Consider the following 21,081-nt stretch of genomic DNA (forward strand, 5'->3'; position numbering starts at 1 on the left):
ACACACCAGGCCTGTGGAAGCAGCTCAGTGGCTGAATGCTCACGTAGCATGGGAAAGGGGCCCTGGGTTCATCCCTACTTCTGGCAGGGTGTGCTGGGATTACATGATAAACCGCACACCTCAAGGTCAGGCTTCATTTCACAGTTGAGGAAGCAGAGGCTTATTTCATGGTTGGTTTCAGCCTCATAGATAATTGCTGAGTAGTGGGGTAGGGATCAGCCCCAGCTGTGTGACTCTGAAGCCTGTCCTCCCGCCTGGCTCTCTGGGCCTGCATCTCCTCCAGGAATAGCTTTCTCCTTGGTCCGAAGGTCACCAGCGGACAGCTGACTCTGAATGCAGATATCTTCACGATAATTAGTGCCAGGGAAGTCATTCAGTCTTCGTAGGACGTAGCTTCCCCTTTACATGTCGCAGGGCGTCCTGTCTGGCCTTCCATCATGAAAGATGAAGTGCTGATGGAGATGCAGGTGTCCATGGTAATGACACAGGACCTTGCATCCAGGTGTCACCCCAAGCAGAAGCCCTGTCCTGGGGAGGGCAACACCCAGAGGCCTTGCATATAGAAAGGACTCTTGGAGTTCAGAGGGTGCCTGCTGGAGAGTGATCTGCCCAGTGAGTGCACCCTCCTCTTCTGGGTCATTAGCCCCCATCAGGCTGACACTCTGTTCACTAACCCGGCGGGTTGTGGTTGCCCCTTTGCCACCTCCATCGCTACCTTTCTGGGCCTGTTGAGCTCACAATTAAGGCTCATAAGAAAGCCTGTCAGTCACAGCACGCACAGATCCAGCCTCAGAGGCCGTGGGGAGGCCGGGGGTGGCCCCCATGGCAGGGACCGTTCAGCCTGGCACCCCCTGGCATTGGTCTCTTTGCAAGTGTTTGCCGACCACATTCTGGGTGCTCCTGTGCAGAAGGGGTGTGAGCGGCTCTCAACCCCAGGCCCCCAGTACACTGCCTGGCCGCGTGCGGTCTGAAATGAGTCTAGCTGGCGAGGCAGTAACCCCCGCGCCACTCTGGGAGGAGAGGGCTGCGTGTTGAGCTTCCCAGGCTGTGTGAGGAGAGAGGACCCAGATGCCTCCTGGAGACAGTCTGGGTTGGCTGGGTCTGGGCGCACCCTGAACATGCAGGCGACCCGAGAGCTGCTGTGGCCCGGCTGCCTCCTCGTCTGCACAGTGGAGAAGGCAGGCTTTCTTCTGCTCCAAGCAGAGGTTTCGCGTCCTCGGGAAGCTGTGATGAGAGAGGAGGTGCCCGGAGTTGCCTGGCAGGTTTTTGTGCCAGACTGCGAATGGGGTCCGGCAGGGCCTCCTGAGCTGCTGGTTTACCTGCCATTGGCTTCGATCTGGGCAGAACCTCTCTGGCCTCTCCCAGGGCCTGTGGTCTCCCTTGCGGCTCTGTGTAGGGCAGGTACTGTCTGGAGGGACCTAATCCCCTGATTTGCCCTCTTTCCCAAACTTCTAGATTTGGGCAGAGGAGAAGGTGAAGAGTCCGGGCCTTTGTTCCAGTCCTCCTGTCCCTAACAGTTCAGATTTGGTGATGCTCTCATTTCTGCTAGGGGGCGCAGGGTGTTCTCAAGGGTAGAGTTAAATTAACCATAGTAAAGAGAGTGTACCCAGGATTGCGTGGAACTTGGTCACATCCCAGAAGGAAAAAGATCAAAAGGGTGTCAGCTACTTGGGGAAAACCACTACTTCCATTTCTGCCAACTGGGGGACAAACAGGCAGGTGTCCCCTCAGGACATGCCCAGCAGCGGGGTGATGTAATTTTTGTGTGCCATTACGGATCATCTGCCCACGTGTGGGGTATTTCAGACTCAGTGGAAATACTTGTGGGAATGCCCTGTACCCTGCGGAAAGGCCAGCACGCAGATGTTGGTCCCCTGAACCCCGTGTCTCCTGAGGACACGGTGGGAGCTTTCCTGCGGGCTGCCCGTGGAAGCGCCTGAGGGGAGTCTCCACCTGGCTGCCCAGGCCAGGTACTTAAGGGATCACCCGGGGCTGCTGAAAGGTGGCAGGGGCGAGGACCGCGTGCTCCTTTCTTGGCGAGTGAGCGGCAGGGCCTGAGCCTGTCAGCTGCCTGTTGGTTTCCACATTCTTTCCGTTCTGGGATTTGCCCACGCTCCACGGGGTTTGCAAGTCTTTCCCCAATTAAAAGGCCTCCCAGCTGTGTGCAGGGCGCTTCTGCCTCCCGTCTCTGCCCTTCTGTGTTTGTGTTTAAAATTCCATCTTTCCAGAATGTTCACCACTCAGCAGGTCTCCCTGAAAACCCCACCTCTGTTGGAGCAGGTTGTTCCCCTCTTGGTTCTCACTCTGCTTATGCGTGGGAAACTCAGGTCTGGGGAGTCGATCTCATGCTGCAGTGGGAGGTGGCGGGAGTGCTCCGAGTGCCCCTGCTGGCTCCCCTGGGACTTGAGGAGCCTTTACAGGGACAAGGAACCAGAGCAGCGTTCCGGCAAATGAGCAGGAGAGCTTGGTCCTCTATTTCATGGATAGTGACCAACCTGTTAGGAAGATGTCACTAGAAGTAGGTGAGAATTGGGATGAGTAGCAGGAGGCCACAGTGTCCCAGGTAAGAAGGTTCCTGGTTCCTGTCACCTGGGGCCAGGATTCACCTGGAATGCACAAAGATCATCCTTGGCCTCCCTGTTCTGGGGTTTCCTCAGGCGGGATCTGCCTGGCCCCTGCAGTTCAGAAGCTTCACGGGACCTGTCGCTCTTAGAAACCAAAGGATCAGTGTGAAGCAAGGGACTTCAGCTGAGGAGGGTCTGACAGATGTTCCTTTTGGTCAGGTTCTGTCTTCTGGTTGGTGAGCTTCTAGGCAGGCGGGCAGTGCCTGGGTCACCTCTTGAATACATCTGGGTTTGGAAACAGGTTAAAAATATTTGGGGAGAGCATGGCATGCTGTCTGCTTTTCCTGGTGTTGAACTGGGCCCAGGGGCCTTTGTCCACAGTGGTTTGGAGATGGACTGTCTGGCATGAGCCCAGATCTTCTGGTGACTCCAACCTGCCCTTTAAAAATTGATGTGCTGCTGAGTGTGGTGGCGCACGCCTGTAATCCCAGCAGCTCGGGAGGCAGAGGCAGGAGGTTCTCAAGTTCAAAGCCAACCTCAGCAAAAGTGAGGCACTAAGCAACTCAGTGAGACCCTATCTCTAAATAAAATACAAAATAGGGCTGGGGATATGACTCAGTGGTTGAGTGCCCCTGGGTTCAATCCCAAGTACCCACCCCCCAAAAAAAGTTGATGTGCTAACTGCCGGTGACCAGGTGTCAGGTACAGGAAGGGGCTGCTGGAACTGATGAAGACCTGGGCACGGGCAGTAAGGAAATCCAGGCCTCTCTAGAAAACAGCTTGACTTGGGAGCAGGGGTTGGGCAGGAGATCTGTCCTGGAGCAGAGAGAGAAGGGGATATGGATTTGTGTACCAAGCTTGGAAACTTTCTGAGAGGCGTTTTCTGTGATGTTCAGGGGGTCTTAAAAGGTCACAAGCCTTCCCTTCTTCCCCACCCCGGGAGCAGTTCCCTGCAGTGCCTCGTGCCTGTTCGCATCGCTGCGAGCAGAGGGCAGGCCTGGCCTGGCCAGCTCAGACCTCACCGCGCCTGTGCGGTACAGCTTTCCTTTTAGGAAGAGTACCACAAACTTTTGATTAGCTCTCAAAACCACACCCTGGGTGATTGAGAGAGATAATAAGTAAATTGAAGCTTTGTGGGATCCCCAAACTGAAGCAAGCCTTGCTGATCCCCTCGGCTAGTGGAGCCTTCTCTTCAGACAGCCCTAGAGGGGCTGGGGTCCCAGAAGGGGTGGGCCTGACTTCCTCCCCACTCCCGCCAGCCTGGGCCAGCACTGTGTGCTCGCAGCCCCCAGGGCTCCTCTTCTCCCTCTGCTTCAGAGAACGTACAGCCCAGCTTGCTCTGTTCATTCTCAAAGATGAGGAAACGGGCTGGGTGGCTGGGACTCGTCCAGTGTCGTGGGGTTTCCTGGCAGAGCCGGCCCTGGTGTCTCGCCCACAGGCGGGTGTCCTGTGTAACATGGTTTACTCCTGTGCCGAAGTCATCAGGACGAGCAGTCAGGTAGCTGCAGCTGGAGGTGCAGAGGAAGATGACCCTGTCCTGGCCACGTGCACACTGTCACCTCATCTGCCGTGAACTCGTTCTCTGCAGAGCCCTGTGCTCTCAGGTCGGTCTGTCCTGCCTGGAGTGGCCTTCTCTCTTGACTTTCCCCATCCGAAACAAAACAAAACAAAAAAACAGCTTTGTGAAGATAAGATTCACGTGCTGTAAAACACCACTTTGAGGTGCACAGCCAGTGGGTCATAGTGTCTCCACGGGTTGCGGCCAGCAGCATTCAAGTGCCACACTGCCCTTCCTCGCCTGGCAGACACTCCTCTGGCGCCCAGTACCAGATGCTGCTTTGTGACCTGCACGCTGGAATGAGCTTCCAGGAGACCCCGGCACTTGTGCCCACCTCCAGAGTGGCTGTCCCGGGCTGACCCTCCTCGCCCCTCGCACCCAGCACGTTCCTCTCCTCTTGATGGTACTCCAGTGTGTCCCTCTCTTTCATCTTAGACTTTGAGCTCTTTGAGGTGAGGACACTGACTTTATTTTTAATCCCAAGTGAATTTATCTGGAGCCACAAATTTGAGTTTCACTTCCTGAGTAGCCAGAGTGAAGAAGCAGGAACTCTTGGTGCTAGAGGTAGGGACGTGTGACCCGCCCGAGTGATGCTGGCCACGTCCCCAGCAGACTTACGGGTGTTTCCTGTGTCCGTGTGTGGTCCTTTCCCCAGGGGACCTCAGGGAAATGACAAGAACCAAGGAGACACTTTCCAGGGAGGGAACCCTGCACGGATGCTGTGTCCAGCCAGGGCAGTTCTGTGCTGAGGAAGAGGGACAGCCACCACCTGTTCCCTGTGTGCCTCAGCGTCCCCTGCTACCCCGGGCCCTCCCTCCACCAGACTCGCACACAGGTGTGCTGGGGAGGAAGTGGAGGTCTTGCTGGAATCTGGAAGGCCGTCGGGTTGTTCAGAAGCCTGTGGTCTGGAGTGTCCTGCGGAGCGCACCGTGGAAAGGCCAGGCTCGCGCCTGCCCGTGGCTCAGGCTGCTGCTTCACAGGGTCGTTCACCTCCCAGGGGTGGTGAGGCCGCTCTGGTTCCCACAGCAGTGACTCTGGAAATCATCTTCTTCATCCCAGAGTCGGGGCAAACCTGCTGGACCCCAGGATGGCTTCCAGGGTTGCCATGTTGAAAGCATCACCCGTGTGGCCGCTGCCCACGGTGGGGTTCTTCACTGTCGTCCTGTGATGCCAGGCGGAGCACGTGGGATTTCTGGGAGTCCCCTTCAGCATTGGTACAGGGGTGACTCTCATGCTGAGGGCCTGTCCTCCTCAGCCCAGCCGAGCCCACCCAGATCAGGGTAGAGTGGCCATTCCTGCCTGTCCCTGGTGTCGCCCTTTCTGAGGCTGGCTTCTCATTCTGGTGGCGTGTGCCTCTCTTCAAAGGTGTCCCTGCCGGATGCTTGCTTTACATCCCTCCGTGGTGGCCTGTTTGTAGCTTTCCTCCCCGGCCTGGGGTGTGGGGGTGGACACTGGACACACACGTGGTTCATAAGGCCAGGGGGACACGCGGCCTCACCCACAGAGGCTTGATGAGAGGTTCGGCTCACACTGACCTTGTCGTGCAGAATCCCAGTCTTGCCATTCTCTTTTCCCTGCCACATCCAGCTGATGATTCTTTCAACTGAAATTCTTTTACCTCCAGGTTACTTGCCAGGCAAGAGGTCAGAGGTCACATTGGCCGAGTGGCTGGGGACTCTTGTCCAGGTGTATGGATTTCATTGAATTCTGGTTCTGCCACCTCCTAACTGTGCCACTTCTGCAAGGTTTCTTAACCTACCTGTGCCTCAGAGAGCAATTTGGGATCCACTGCCTCTACCTCCCACAGGGCTGCTGTGACATGCGTCACTCACGTGCCTAGAAGAGAGCCTCGCACATTGCCGAACCTCAGAATCTCTGCTGTTGAGGCCGTAATTTCCTTAATACCAAATGTGGAGAGTGGAGGCCTTTGGTGAGGTTACTCTCTTTGGAGAAAGACCGCCTCGTATTGAGTTGTGTTTGTGCATTTTTACCTGGTCTTTTCCTCCAAAAGATAGGTGATTCAGAGCGCGACCAATACAGTAGTTGACGGTGGAGACTGAGCAGCAGGCCTGAGGACAGCCAGCAGCAGGAGCACGCTGGGGGTGAGGGCAGGGCCGGCCCCTGAGCTCAGATCTCCATCCAGCTTTGAGGACTGGTGGTCATGGTGATGAGACACCATGCGGGTTCGACAGGCAGTCTCCCCACCAGTCCCATCTCCATAAGAGGCCCTGAGGAATGTTCTAGAAGCTGCCCCCTGGGGCAGACATGGACTTCATGAGATTGGAACTGAAGCCTAGTGGCCCTAGTTTTCCACAGCTCGGCACCATCCTCCACGCTCAGGAAGCACCACGAGCCTCATGCCAAGCTCCAGACCGCCTAGCCCTGCCCTGAGGAGTCACCCAGCACCCAGTACAAACCTGTGTGGTCTACGGGGACCGCAGGAGTGCAGACGGGACTGCCTGTGCCCAGAAGGCTTTGGGAAGTACTGGGGAGAGGAGGGGTGGCCGTGTTCCTGGTGGTGAGGACAGTGGCGATCCACAAGACTTGGCGGGCCCCTCCCTCCCTGCCTGCTGCAGGGCAGGCCCCTGCACATCCTCTCTGGCAACTCGAAGGTGCTTGGTGGTTGTGCTCTAGCCTCAGAGACCATCCTTAGTTCTGGTCGAAAGACCCTTGGCTTCTCCCCATTTGGGTGGTGAGAAGAACTCCTGGCCGGAAAAGAGTTAATTTAATTAGTCTGCCACTGCCTGGGTCGTTCCCCAGGGAAGCCTAGGGTTACACGTGGACAGCAGGAGCCTTGTGTGCGCTCTGGACCACTCCCATACGTGGATTTTAATTTCGTCTTTAGTTTCTGTCTGTCCTGCCGTTCTTGATCCTTCAGAAAGCCGTTCTGACCTCTGATTCCAGTCTTGAGTAGGAAGCAAGCCCAGGGGTTTTGCCTGTTCATTATTTATCTCGGGGATGGTTTGGGGCACCTGCCTAAGGAAAGGAAAGTGGAGGGGACTTGATTATTCCTTGAGAAAGTTCTTGGTTGTTGATGGCATGCGAAAAACTCATTTCTAAGTAGAATAAAATGTTGACTGGCCAGAAATGACTTCCCAGCATTGGCTCCCTCGGCCAGTCGTAGAACCCCAGCCAACGACTGTGCCCCGTGGGAGCAAGATGGCCCTGCCAACGGTGCTGCGAGGCCACCTCAGTCAGGTCGGAGCTCGTGCGCTTACTAATGTCTCTGAAGTGGGGAGTCGCTTCTTCCTCTTAATAAGGTTCTAATTAACGGTGCGTCTTGCAAGTTAGTCTTCAAATGAAGAGCGGGGCCTGAACTTAATACTTCAAGAATAGCGTCCCCAGAGCCCAGCAGTTGCTGTAGGAAGGTGGAGGCTGCGTCTGCGGAGCTGGGTGGCACCCCTGCTGTGTGGCACCGGGCGGCACTCTCTCTGGAGGTCAGGGGCCTGTTTCTTGCCAGGTTCTGCTCAAGTGTTGAGCAATAGAACCCCTGCCCACAGTCGAGGAGAGTCCAGCCCTGAAACCCCTAGCCCCAGGCTTCCGCTAGTCTCCTCTAGTTGTGTCCCCCACAGGGTGGCTTTGGTCCCCAAGGTCCCACAGTGCCACCCCACCCCTAATAAATTCTCTTTTCCTCTCGTCCTCTGAGCCCAGCTGGGGTGGGAGCCCCTGGCCTTGTGGGCCCAGCGGGTCCTACACTTTGGAGGAGGCCTGGTGCTCACCACCAGGTGCGAGCTGGATGGCCAGCGCCCTGCGTGGAGGCTGTCACCGCAGGTGGGAGGGGGCCATCTGCCCCACCTCAGCAGGTGCTGATGCCACCTGCAGCACCTGCCCATGAGGCTGTCGTCCTGGGTGATGTGTTTCCATGCCTGGGACCCCCACTCAATTAGGCCCCCCACTTCCTGGATCACTTGGGACATAGCTGCTTCCCCGCCCCAGACAAGCCGCTGCCTCTGGGTGCACAGATGCAGGCCAGGCCTGCGGGCCCTTTCCCCAAGGCCTTGGGGAAAATCCATCAAAACCTCGGGACTCTCACAGGAAAGCTGGCTTCTGTGGCCGTGTTTCTGCCTCAGACTCAGGTGCTTGTGACCAGCGGGGTCTCCCTCCCACTGAGCAGTGGCACAGATCTCCCACCCGCCCTTCGAGGGTGCCCACCAGCTGGCTGGCCAGGGGCCCTGCCACCATCCTCTAGCCCCAGGTGGGAGCAGCTGCCTTGGCCTCCCAGCGGCCGGCGGCTCTGCCCCGCTCTGTCCTGCTCCTGCTCCAGCTCGCCCACCGCAGTGCGTTGCCATCCTGCGTCAGAGCCGAGCTCGTGAGAAGAGCCGCGACTTCCTCACGAAGGTCGCCGCTCCTGCCTCCCCTCCACAGAGCACCCATTTCCTCCCCGTCAGGCTGTCTTCCCTGACCCCTGCCACCTCCTGGGCGCTGGTCCAATCCCCTTCAGCGTCCTGGCCTCAGGTGTCTGCTGGACCTGTGCCTCTGCCTCCAGGCGTCTCCCCATTAGTCAGGGCGCCTGCACGTCCACCTTGTCTGTGGCAGAATCCTGTGGCCGAATTCCTCTTCAAGGCTGACGGGACACCCGCTCTGGTTCCTGTGGGTGTGGGAGGGATACATTCCACCAGGAGATGGCAGCCAGGGTTTGATTTTGCACCGAGTGTTGTTTCTGACGCTGGCGTGTGTGCCTCTAGGAACACTCTGGTGACTTATTTTTAATACAAGGTAAGTAAGTTTGAGGCCTTGGGAAAATTGTGACTAGATTGTAAACAGAGCCCTCTGCTGGCCAGCGGGACCCCGCAGCCCAAAGCTAAGACGCTGTTGCGATGGGGCCCTGGGACAGCCAGCTCTGCCTTACCAGCATTGCTCACCTGAGCGTGCCCCGAGTGAACGGGGCTGTTTTGATTCTTATCTCTGTGGTGGCTCTCGGCCAATGGCAGATCAAATGATGGAATGTGGTCACTTGACCTTTTTGTAAAAATACCAAGGAACAAGGGTGCACTTGGTAGAGATGAGGCCATGGATCAGATTATCGGTGGAGCTGAGTGGGTCTGGCTTTAGTGCTGGGTTTTTTTTTTGTCTTTTTTTTTTAAGGGTTCATCTCAAGTTTCTTTTTTCTGGTTGAACAATTTTTTTCAACATTAATAACTAATGGAGAAGAGGAAGAGGCAAAGTGGAACCATATGGGAGCACAGACACAGCCTTACTGTGCCGGAAGCTTCTGATCTGCCTCTCCTTTCATGTGATCTGCTCTTGGGTTAGATAGTTTGGGCATAAGCAGAATGATTTTTTTTCCAGTCCAGCTGGACTGTATCTCCCGTGTCTTCCTAGACTGGCTGGTAGCTGCGACTTTGGGTAGCTCTTCTCTGTGGCCCTTGTTTCCCCTTCTTTATAACAGGACCACGTGGCGCGCTCTGCAGGCTGAGGTGCGAACCTGAGCGTAGTGCTTGGCCCTCGTCTTGTTTTGAAGACGGTCTCTCACCATTGTCTATGCTGATCTTGAACCCGTGGCCTCAAGCCATCCTTGAGCCTCCGTCTCCTGAGGAGCTGGGACCACAGCGTGTGCGGCCGTGCCTAAGTGCAGTGTGCTTTTTAAACTTCTTTGCAGTTCTGGGGAGCGAACCCAGGGCGTGCTAGGCGAGCGCTCCACCACCGGCCTCGCCCCAGCGTGCTCCTCGTTGGGAGGCATCGCTGGAGGCGACTGCTGTGGCCTGGCCTCTTCCTCTCCTTTTGCCTTGTGGTTTCTTCCTCTCCCAGCCCTTGCTTGCTCTGTCCCCACCCATCCCTCTGTCTTTCCAGGGCCCCCATCCCAGGTATCAGGGAGCCAGGTGGGGGTGCCAGTAGCAAGACCGTGGTGGTCCCTGCCTCCTGGCATGTGACCATGATCCCTGGTGGCAGTGAAATTGACCCAACTCTGTACTTGCCTCCAGAAAGACAGTGGGCGCCCTCCTGGGCAGCACAGTGCTGTCTACAGCCCCAAGTCCCCAGCAGCCTGGGTTGGCCTGACACCTTTGGTGTTTCCTGACTATTCCTTACAAAGGCCAAGAAGCAGTTCAGAGGGACACTGTGGAGAGCAGTCAGAGCCTTGCACACCCCGGAGTGGACAGTCAGCTTTGCTTGGACCTGTGTTTTTCAGTTCAATCACTGTTCCAACTCATGGTCCGTGACACTTACTGTGGTTGCTTCCACTGTTCTAAGCCTGCCGCGAAGGCGGGTGGGATAGCCTGGAGAAAGAGTTGTTCAGTGAGTGACCAGGTGACGGGTAAACTGCCATTGTTCTGGTTCTCGATGGGACCTCAGATCACAGGATGGCCATCCACTCCCAGGGAACACAACACAGACTGAACGCTGGGGCCACCTGTGGGACGCAGAGTCAGCACAGGATGCAAAGCAAAAGGAACTGGGAAGGAGAATGCTCACTAATGTCAGCCGGGGAATAGCCTCCCAGGAGCAAGAGGATTCAGTTGACATCAGTGTCGCTGAAGGCATCCTGGTGGAGACGTTGGCACCTGGGCTGGGTCTAAGACAAATGGGGTTCAAGAGAGAAGGGGGTAGGTTGCCAGATTAGCAAATAACATTTGGTACATGATGTTAAGGTACTCATTGTGTATCTGAAATTCAGATTTAAACTGGCCGTTCTGTGTTTTGTGCACCAGGCCTTCAAGGGGAGGATCTTGAAGTGGAAGGCGCATGCGCAGATCTGCACATTGAGCGAGCAGAGGGTGGGCTGGTGTTCGGCCAGAGGAGGAGGGCAGGCTGTGGGACAGGACTGGCAGTTGGCGCTGGGTCGTGAGTGGTGCGTCTTTGGGCACCTACTCTGGCACAATCTCTGGGCACACCACATAGTTGACATTGTTCCCTACAATGACGATAGCATCATTATTCAGAGCAGATTATCTCTGAGGGAAAGAAACAGGACTGGTAGAAATGGAACACAAAAATATGGCCCAACTCGAGAGTTTATGCTAGAAATTACATACCAGCGTGCGTGGAGCACCAGCCCCGTGGCGGGGCAGGTGATAAGCCTGGCTTATTCTGTGTACTGCCACAGTTCGAGGGGTTCAGTTTAAATGTCTCTTTTTCTAAGTTTGGTCTGAACCTGGCTATGGACTCTCAAAAGCCCAGTCTCAGGTCTTCAGGGACAGTTTGCCTCTGGTGTGGCTCACACACTGTGTTTGACAAGTTCGTAAGCAGAGCAGAGGCCAGAGCCCAGGTCTGTGTGTTCTCAGATCTTTGCACCATTACTGTGCCTGTACCATGTCAGGTATTTAAAATGCCAGGGCTGAGCCAGGCACGGTGGCACACACCTGTAGTCCTGGCTGCTTGGGAGACCAAGGCAGGGAATCCTCTGAGCCTGGGAGTTTGGGGCCAGCCTGGACAACATAGCAAGACCCCATCCCTTAAAAATCAACAACAACCCACCAGTATCTGGGCACGGTGGCACATGCCTGCAATCCCAGCTCCTTAGGAGGCTGAAGCAGGAGGATCGTGAGTGTGATTCCAGTCTGGGCAACTTCATGGGCTCCATCTTTAAGTCCACACACCCTGCGCCAGAAGCTTCAGCGAAGTCTCCAGCTGTTTGCTGCTTTCCCATCATATCAGCCTTCATATTTGAGGATGCCGAGGTAGAACTGCAGGTGGAATTGGTTGTTGACATCCATCAGAATTTAGTTTTTGTTGTTGTTCTAATTAGTTGTACATGACAGTAGAATGCATTTGTACATTTTGATAAATCACACATAAATGGAGTGTGATTTCTCATTTTTCTGATTGTACATATTGTAGGATCACATCCGTCATGCAGTCATATGTACATGAAGTAATAATGTCTGTTTCACTGTGCGATCCTTCCTCTCCCCATACCTAGAAAAAGCAATCATGAGATTCATTTGGAACAGATTCAGTGCAATTCCAATTAAAATCCCAATGACATTCCTCATAGAAATAGAGAGATCAATCATGAACTTCATCTGGAAGAACAAGAGACCTCAAATAGCCAAAACAATCCTGAGTAGAAAAAGTGTCTGGTATTGAGAGACCAGACATTAAACTATCCTACAGAGCAACGGTAACAAAAACAGCATGGTATGGGCACCAAAATAGACAGGCAGACCAGTGGTACAGAATAGAAGACACAGAGACAAAACCATGTAAATACAGTTGCCTCATACTGGACAAAGGAGCCAAAAACATACTGTAAGCTCGGGGGCATGGTTAGCAGCCAAATAAAATCAGACAGAAAGCGGCCGAAGCAAACTTTATTGGAATTTGGCTCTCCGACGAAACTCCCAACCCCCCGGGGTACAGGTCAGGTAGGGAGCCAGAGAAAATCGTCCGTGGCCCCGGCTGCCCAGGGTCTTTATAGGCCGGAATGGGCAGGGGTCCTGCTAAGTGACAGGTGGATGTTAAGGGTCAGTGGAGTTTTCCTGTCCACTTAATTGGTCACCATTTGGCGCGCTGCCCTTTGTCTCAGTTGCTCCGCTCTGCCTCCTATAGTCGCCCAAATTCCGACCTAACACATACAATGGAGAAAAGATAGCCTGTTCAACAGATGGAGCTGGCAAAACTGAAAATCCATATGCAGTAAAATGAAATTAAACCTCTATCTCTCACCCTGCAGAAAACTCAACTCAAAATGGATCAAAGACATAGGAATTAGACCAGAGGTCCTGCACCTAATAGAAGACAAAGTAGGCTCAAATCTTCATCTTGTTGACTTAGAACCAGACTTCCTCAACAAGACTCCCAGAGCACAAGAAATCAAAGCAAGAATCAATAAATGGGATGGGCTCAAACTAAAAAGCTTTTTCTCAGCAAAGGATACAATCAGGAATGTGAAGAGAAGAGCCTACAGGGTGGGAGAAAATCTTTTCCACATGCACTTCAGATAGAGCACTTATCTCCAAAGTTTATAAAGAACTTACAAAACTTTACACCAAAAATACAAAAAACCCAATCAATAAATGGGCCAAGGAACTGGACAGACACTTTACCGAAGAAGACACACAAGCAGTTAATAAATATATGCAAAAGTGTTCAACATTTCTAGTAATTAGAGAAATGTAAGTTAAAACAACTCTAAGATTTTATCTTACTCCAATTAGAATGGCTGTTATCAAGAACACAAACAATAATAGATGTTGGCGTGGATGTGGGGAAAAAGGCGCACTTTTACATTGCTGGTGGAGTTGCAAATTGGTGCAGCCACTCTGGAAATCAGTATGGAGAATCCTCAGAAAACTTGGAATGGACCCACCTTTTGACCCAGTTATCCCACTCCTTGGTTTATACCCAAAAGACTTAAAATCAGCAAACTACAGTAACACAGCCACATCAATGTTTATAGCAGCTTAGTTCACAATAGCTAGATTGTGGAACCAACCTGGATGCTCTTCAACAGATGAATGGATAAAGAAACTCTGGTATATATACACAATGGAATACTATTCAACAATAAAGAATAATAATATTATGGCATTTGCAAGTAAATGGATGGAATTGAAGAATATCATGCTAAGTGAAATAAGCCAAGCCCAAAAAACCAAAGGCCGAATGTTTTCCCTGATAAGTGGAGAATAATATATAATGGGGGTGGGGGATGGGAGTAAGAGAAGAACGGGGGAATTTTAGATTGTGTAGAAGGAAATGAGAGGGAGGGGGTATGAAAAATGGTGGAATGAGACAGACGTCATTACCCTATGTACATGTATGATTACTCAAATGGTATGAATTTACATCGTGTAAAACCATAGAAACAAAATAATATACCCCATTTGTGTACAATGAATCAAAATGCAGTCTGTAAAATATTAAAAGATAAATAAAAAAGAAAAAGAAAAAAAAAGAAATTCATTTGGAAAAATAAGAGACCCAGAATAGCCAAAGCAATCCTCAGCAAGAAAAGTGAAGCAGGAGGCATCGCAGTACCAGACCTCAAACTACTACTACACAGTTATAGTAATAAAAACAACTTGGTATTGGCACCAAAACAGACACATAGACTTATCTCGTACTAGACAAAGGTGCCAAAGACATTCACTGGAGAAAAGATGACCTATTCAACAAACGGTACTGGGAAAAATGGAAAGCCACATGTAACAAAATGAAATTAAACCTTTATCTCTGCACGAAACCCAACTCAAAGTGGATCAAAGACTTAGGCGCGAGCTGGGGAGATAGCTCAGTCAGTAGAGTGCTTGCCTTGCAAGCACAAGGCCCTGGGTTCGATCCCCAGCACCGCAAAAAAAAGATTTAGGCACTAGAACAGAGACCCTGCGGCTTATAGTCGGCCTAGGCTCTGACTTCTTTAACAAGACCCCTAAAGCAGGAAGTGAAATCAATGGGATAGGTTCAGACTAAAATTTAGTTCTTGACAAGTTCATTTTCGTTCTTTGGGTAGAGATTGTTATTGCACACCAATCTGCTAATTTAAAAACAAAGCCAATCAGACTTGGGAGGCTGCGAGTGGTGAAGCTCTTCCCTTCCTCCCTCCCTCCACCTGCCTGCCCTCCTCTGTGTCACATACAGCTGTAGGACTGGGAGTAAAACCGTGAGACCCAAGTCCTTGCCCAGGATGAATTTATATTCCAGTGAGAAAAAAAAATCAGTAAACAAATTTCATGAGTTAATATAAATGTTAGGAAGAAATGACTGAAATGACTGAAGTACTTTGGTACATGGCTTACCTCCTGGGCAAGAGTGGAATCAAGGGGCTGGGGAGATAGCTCAGTCGGTAGAGTGCTTGCCTTGTAAGCACAAGGCCCTGGGTTCGATCCCCAGCACCCAAAAAAAAAAAAAGAGTGTAATCAAGCCTCTTTTATGCCAAATCCTGTTGTCTTGCTGGCTCAGTGGTGAGAAAAGGGAGCAGCCCCTCCGGGCAGAACTGGGATTAAGAAGCAGCCGTGCGAAGCGGAGGGGTGGACTCTGCTGCGCTTGGAGGCTGGTGTTGCTACCTGAGGGTAGCAGCTGAGGGTGCTGGGTCCCAGGGAGGGCAGGAGTAGGCCCTGTCAGGTGCCACCTGTGTGCACGCCCCTGCGCTGGCCCCTGTCCTGAAGGCTGTCTCCGGGGAAACTCAGAGTCACCCGCTTAGTCGTAGTGGAAAGTACAGTGTCTTGCCTGGGACTGGAAGGCCTCTTGCAGGTGTGGATTAGAAGGTCAGACTCTAGGGCCTGGACAGATAGAATGATCGTGGTCCCAGGCACAAACTGGAGCCCCCAGGGGAAGCTTGGTCTCCACCCAGTGGTGAAATGGAGATACTACGGATGAGCTGTGACATGACAGGGCACCTGTGGGTGGGTTCACGGCCCCTGGGGGAAGCTGTTAGGTCCCGCCCCCTTTCCTCAGCAGGCGAAGGGCTTTCTAGCCATAGCCGAGCAGCAGTGGGCTGGGATGGGGTGCTGTGGGCGCCAGGGGTGGCTTTGGCATGTGGTCCTTCCCCTTAGAATTCAGGGGCGCAGTGTGGGAGGAGCAGGGACTTGAGAGTCACCTGGCCCTGGATCTGATTTCTGTCTCCACTGCTCACTTGTGTGGCCCTCAGGCAGCTTCACGATTCTGGGCCTCGGCGCTCTAATCCATCAAATGGGGATGACATGCGTTCTTCACAGCCCGAGCGTGCCTTTTCAAGTGCCCAGTGCACCAGCATGGGGTGGGACACGCCTGGCGCATCACACACGTGGGCACTTGGAAGTGGCAGTGGGCAGAATTGTCACCAGAGTTGACCAGAATCCCTGTGAGCCTCAGGACAGGCTCCTGTCCTCAGTTTTGCCAGGAGGTGCTTTGCACACCGAGTTTTAATGTACCTGGTGCAGCTGGTGGCCCAAGGCCAGTGTCTCATGTGGCAGTAATCCGTTGTCTCTGCCCCAGGGTTCACTTTTCCACTGGGAAGGGGGTGGGCGCAGGGTCATGGTCATGTCGTTACCACTGCGTGTTAAGACACAACGGGCCCCATACCTGAAGGAAGGAAGCCACCTCGGAAAGCACCCCCGCCCTGGCCCCGTGTTTTGGTGGAAATGGATGCTTGGGTTGGGAGGGGCAGCCAGTGACCTGCTCACCAGCAGCGTCAGAATCAGCAGCGTGTGCCCTGAGGTTCGTTCCTGCCTGGCCCCGGCCTTGGGGTTGTCCTCAGTAAGGCAGTCCAGGCGGAGCCTCTGGAGATGAGCCAGCTGTGGCTCTGCTGAAGGAAGCCAGTGTGAAGCTATCTTCCCAGCAGGTGGGACTGACCGTAGGAGGCAGCCGGGGATGCCTGGAACGTGTTGGAAACCCGGCCCAGCATGGGCTCACGGGAGTCCTCCAGCACGCAGGGGTGGCTCTTCTCTGCGTTCTTTGGATTCCTGTGTATTTGAAATGTTTACCTACTTCTCGGGACTCGAGCTCAGGCTTTGCCCACCAGAGACCAATACCACGCATCCACACACTGCACTTCCTAGACCACCCTGGTGACCCAGTAATTAAAGCTGCAGAGGGTTTTTGGAAGGAGGACTGTGTTGGAAATCACGCTCCAGTGTAATTCAAGAACAGGTTTCTTTATAGAGGGACACAGTTGATTTCAGGCACATGTGGAAAAGAAAAAAACAGGCCTGTAATTTTGGCAGGGCACCAAGGCCCAGATGTTAAACACGCTGACCACAAGATGGCTACAGTTATCGCTCTTCAACCTGAATTCAAAGTGTTGTTTTAACCAGCGTTTCTACCTGTTTCTTTCTTTCCGCCAGGTCCCCAGCCTATGTGAAGATCTCCTGTCTTCTGTTGACCAGCCACTGAAAATTGCCAGAGACAAGGTGGTGGGAAAGGATTACCTTTTGTGTGACTACAACAGAGATGGGGACTCCTATAGGTGAGCTCACACCCAGCCATTGCTGCCTGCTGTAGCAGCACCAGCACCCTGGGCTTCAGTGGACTGTGCCCCACCCCCCACCCCCACATCTCTGTCTTTTTGTCCCCTTTCCTCTCTTCCTTCTCTCTCCCATCTCCTCCTGGCCGTTCATCCCATCAGCAAGCATGTGTTTGCAGGGTGCCTCTGTGATTGTCTCAAGACTCACAGTCCGATGAGAGAGGGGTTGTGTGCATGTGACAGGTACCCTCAGCTGAGCACAGGGAGGGTCTGTGTTTAAGGGATCCACCTCCTCTTTCCACCACCAAGCCCAGGGCTGTAAATAACTAAGTTGACGTTAGTCCCTGCCCTGGGAGACACAGGCAGCAGCTGGTAACTGTGCAGGGTGATCATGCAGCCTGTCTGGGGATTGGAGGTAGCACAGAGGAAGCCATGGTCAACTCCAGGAGGACTTGCTGAAGGAAGCAGTGTCTGAGCTAGCCTTTTTGGTCTTGGTTTTGTATTTTTCAGTGCTGGGGATTGAAACCAGGGCCTCATAAGCACTCCATCACTGAGCTTCATTCCCACCCTTTTTAGTTCTTATTTTGAGACATAGTCTCACTAAGTTACTCAGGCTGGCCTTGAAATTGCAATCCTCCTGCCTCAGCTTCCCAGTTGCTGGGATTGCAGGTGTGGGCCTCCATGCCCCACCATGCTTGGGTGATCGAGGTGTTTAAGGGGGTGTGGAAGTTAGTCCTAAGAGTGGGGATCCCTGAAGCAGGCTGTATCTCCTGATGTGTTGCAGTGGTCACCTCCTTCAAGAATGGTGGAGGACACGGTGTGCTGCAGTTAGTACAGGTGCCCCTGGGCTCAATCCTGGGGCTTCAGCCTAGTGCTCTTTCTGGAGAGTGTGCCAGGGGTCTAAGGAGGAGAAGCAGGAAGAATGCCTTGCAGTCAGCCTGTGTGGGCTCCAAACCAGCTCTGCTCCCTAGGGCACCGGGACCTGGACCACTTGCCGTCTCTGTTCTGTTTTCTCATCTACAAAACAGAAATGATAGTGCTCATTCACGCAGTAGAACACGCAGCAGTGTCTTTCTCTGAGCTTGTCCTGTGCACCAGGCACTGCTCTGAGTCTCTCCTTTGGGGTCTGTGTCCTGGTGAGGAAGCCAGACAGGACACACATAAGGAATACAGACTCTGAAATTGCTGCCAAAGAAAGCAGAGGACAAGGGGGAGAGACAAGACGAGTGGACAGGAAAGGCTCACCTGAAGTGAAAGGATTCAGTCACACAAAGTCTAGCAGAAGAGCTTTGCTGGCATTAAGGCCCTGGGTGGAGCCAGCAGAGGACCAGAGTTGAGGCCGTGAAGGTGGGAGGTGAAATCAGAGGCAGGGCAGGGCAGGCACGCAGGACCTTGAAGGCCAGGCTGAGGCTTTTAGGGACATTAAAGGAAATAGCACACATAAAGGGCTGATCAGCATAGAGCTCCTCGTACGTCAGAGGTTTAACTCATACTAACTCAAAGAGATTGAAATCATATTCCTTTCCTGTCTCCAGTGGAAGTGAGGTAGAGTGTCAGTTGGCTTAATCCAGGCCATAGACTGCGCTAGAGGTGGGTGCCAGCAGGTGTGCAGCTAGGTGAGGGTGGAGAGGGTGGCTGTGAAGGGTGCCAAGCTTTGGGCCTGGGCAGCAGAAAAGTGGGGCCACTGTTGATAGAGGGTAAGACGACTCAGGGAAGAACTGGTCTGGGGACACTTCATGTTTGAGGTGACCTTGGATCAAAGTGGAGATGCCAGGTGGGCACAGATACACAGTTGAGTTTCCAGAGAGGGGTTGGGGCTGAAGGGAAAACCGTAGACATCCTGCATAGGGCTGGTGCTGCAGCCCTGGGCAGGGAAGTTCACCGCGTGGTATCCAGGGACAGTCCTCGGGAGCCTCTGGGGCATGGGAGGAACAGCCCTGGAGAGAGAAGTCCAGTGATGGTGGCAAGTGGTCTGACAGGCCAGGGACACCCTCCCTGGCGCTGGACTCAGAGGCTTCCTGGGAGAGGCGAGTCTTGGCACAGAAATCCTGTTCTTTGAGCTGAGTCTTGGTACAGAAACCCAGTTCTGTGCCACCGGAAAGCCCTGGGCAAGGCAGCTGCGTGAGGCAGCCCCCCACCCCACCCCGGGAGCCTGTGGAAGCACAGGATCATGCTCCTCCAGGCCGGGCACCCCCGCCCAGCAGCCCCTCCAGGTTGCCCTGTGGGCCCTGCTGACACCCGTGAGGCACCAGAGGGCTCTGGGGAGCTGAGCCTTCACAGAGACATGTGGGTGTCAGGGCAGAAGGCTGTCTTTCCTCTCTCCCCTTCTCAGTATGAAACTTCAAGGTCTTCTGATTTTCTCCACACATTTCCATCCTGTGTTTGATCGTTTGCTTAAATAAGATCCTTATGGTGTGGCCGCTGCCAGCAGCACTGTTTGAGACCTGTTAGTGAAACACAAAGCCTTCTCGGGGGGAAATGAAAGGCCTGACTTTTGAAATCTAAGCATTCCTGTCCATCTGTCTTTTCTCAAATGGCCTCCATTTAAGCTCTTAAATGTGTTCTGAGTGCCCCTTCCACTAGGAATATTCTGGGTAATGTTATGATTTTTCCCCCAGCTACAATTACCCTGGCTCCGGGACTAACGGCTTGAAATGCTGTCGTCTGTGAGTTACAGACTTCTTGAGAATTCCAGGCCCCCAGTCTGCAAGAGGATGGGCTCTTGTTTCTCCAGGTTGCCTTTAAATGAGACCCGTTGTGGGCAGGTCTTCAGGCCCAAGGATGGGGATGGCTTTTTAACTGTGGGACACCCAGCCACGAGGAGAGTCGGAGGAGCAGGTGGAGGTGGGAGTCGAAGTTCCCACTTAGGCTCTCGCCCGCTGTGCCCACTGGGGAACGAGCCTTGTTTACACAGAGTCCATGGTGGCAGTGGCAGCTTTCAGCTGCACCCTTGTCTCAGATCTGATGGGAGGCCTTGGAGACAGCCTCACGGTGTTCCCAGGCTGGCCTCCGTCAGGGCCTTCCTGCCTGGGCCTCTTGAGCAGCTGGAACCACAGGACGCACAGCCATGCCCGATTTCATTTTGTTTTTAAATTCATTCATGTCCCTGAGCAGAAAAGATAGTTGCTGTCCCTGTTGACCCAAGAGATCACCTGCAGGGTCCCTTCTTCCCGTGCCCCGCTGTAGGGCTCTGCAGCATCCCCTGCCTCTGACGCTGTGCTGGGGGCTGGGGCCCAAGTGTGACGTGTGACAGTCCACATCCAAGTGGAGAGAGTGCTTACTTCTACTTTTTGGGGGAAAGTGCAGTCCTTCCATCAATGTTTTTTAATGAGCTTGGGGTTGAGGGCCAGGTGCTGCTCTCGGCCTGAGAACCTGTGGAGCACAGGACAGGAGCCTGAGAGTCAGCTACGAGATTTCAGCTCATTCAGAGGAAACAAGATGAAGACGCAGCCTCCCAGTCTCACCAGCCACATTTCCAGTACTCAGAAGCCATGTGTGGCTCCCGACTTGTCTTACTGGCCAAGGCAGGTAGAGAACAATCCCATCCTCAGAGAAGGCAGCAGTTTTCTAAGGATGAACCAGCAAGTTCCAGGACAGGAGCCAGCTTGTCTGCCTGAGCTCAGGAAGGGAGAGGAGCCACCCCTGTACAGGCCACCTAGGTCCTGGCTTGTGTGACCATAAACTTGTGCTGGTCCTGGGACAGCCAGGGGTGTTTCCCATCGTGCAGAGTCTCCACTGGCCCTGCGAGCAGTGTGGGCATGGCCAGCTTATAAAGGGAAGCTCCTAAGGCTCCTGCTCTTGGGTGGTCAGCAGCTGCGCCTGGAGACCCTTGAGGGGCCGTGCATGACGACTCTTTTCTTAGGGCACAGGCGCTGAGAAAGCAGGGACCTCTGTCTGAGGATGCTCAGTCTAGTTCTCCTCAGCGAGATTTGTTGACATAGCTGCCTGGCGGAGCCTCAGCTACCAGGAAGAAAGACACCTGTGCAGAGAATTCCTTAAAACTGGGGCTGGGGGGTGATAACACCTTTTCCTCTAGGCCTCAATCCCACACCAAAAGGGTCCAGAGCCCCCAGTGGTGAGGTCTGGTGCATGGGGAAGCAGGCAGGCAGCGTGGTTCCTGGTGGCAGGAACAGCATGGC

At 53.6% G+C, this 21,081-nt stretch overlaps 1 protein-coding gene across 2 annotated transcripts in view; it reads left to right on the top strand.

The window, feature by feature from the left end:
* Capzb (capping actin protein of muscle Z-line subunit beta) overlaps positions 1-21,081 on the top strand; it is a 117,441-nt gene that overhangs the window by 62,349 nt on the left and 34,011 nt on the right. For both annotated transcript variants that reach the window (XM_047552019.1, XM_047552028.1), the window contains exon 3: positions 16,824-16,945. In XM_047552019.1, coding sequence (XP_047407975.1) covers positions 16,824-16,945 — 122 coding nt within the window. The remainder of the gene's footprint in view (positions 1-16,823; positions 16,946-21,081) is intronic.

Source organism: Sciurus carolinensis, chromosome 1 (assembly GCF_902686445.1).
Source record: "Sciurus carolinensis chromosome 1, mSciCar1.2, whole genome shotgun sequence".
Classification (NCBI taxonomy): Eukaryota; Metazoa; Chordata; class Mammalia; order Rodentia; family Sciuridae; genus Sciurus; species Sciurus carolinensis.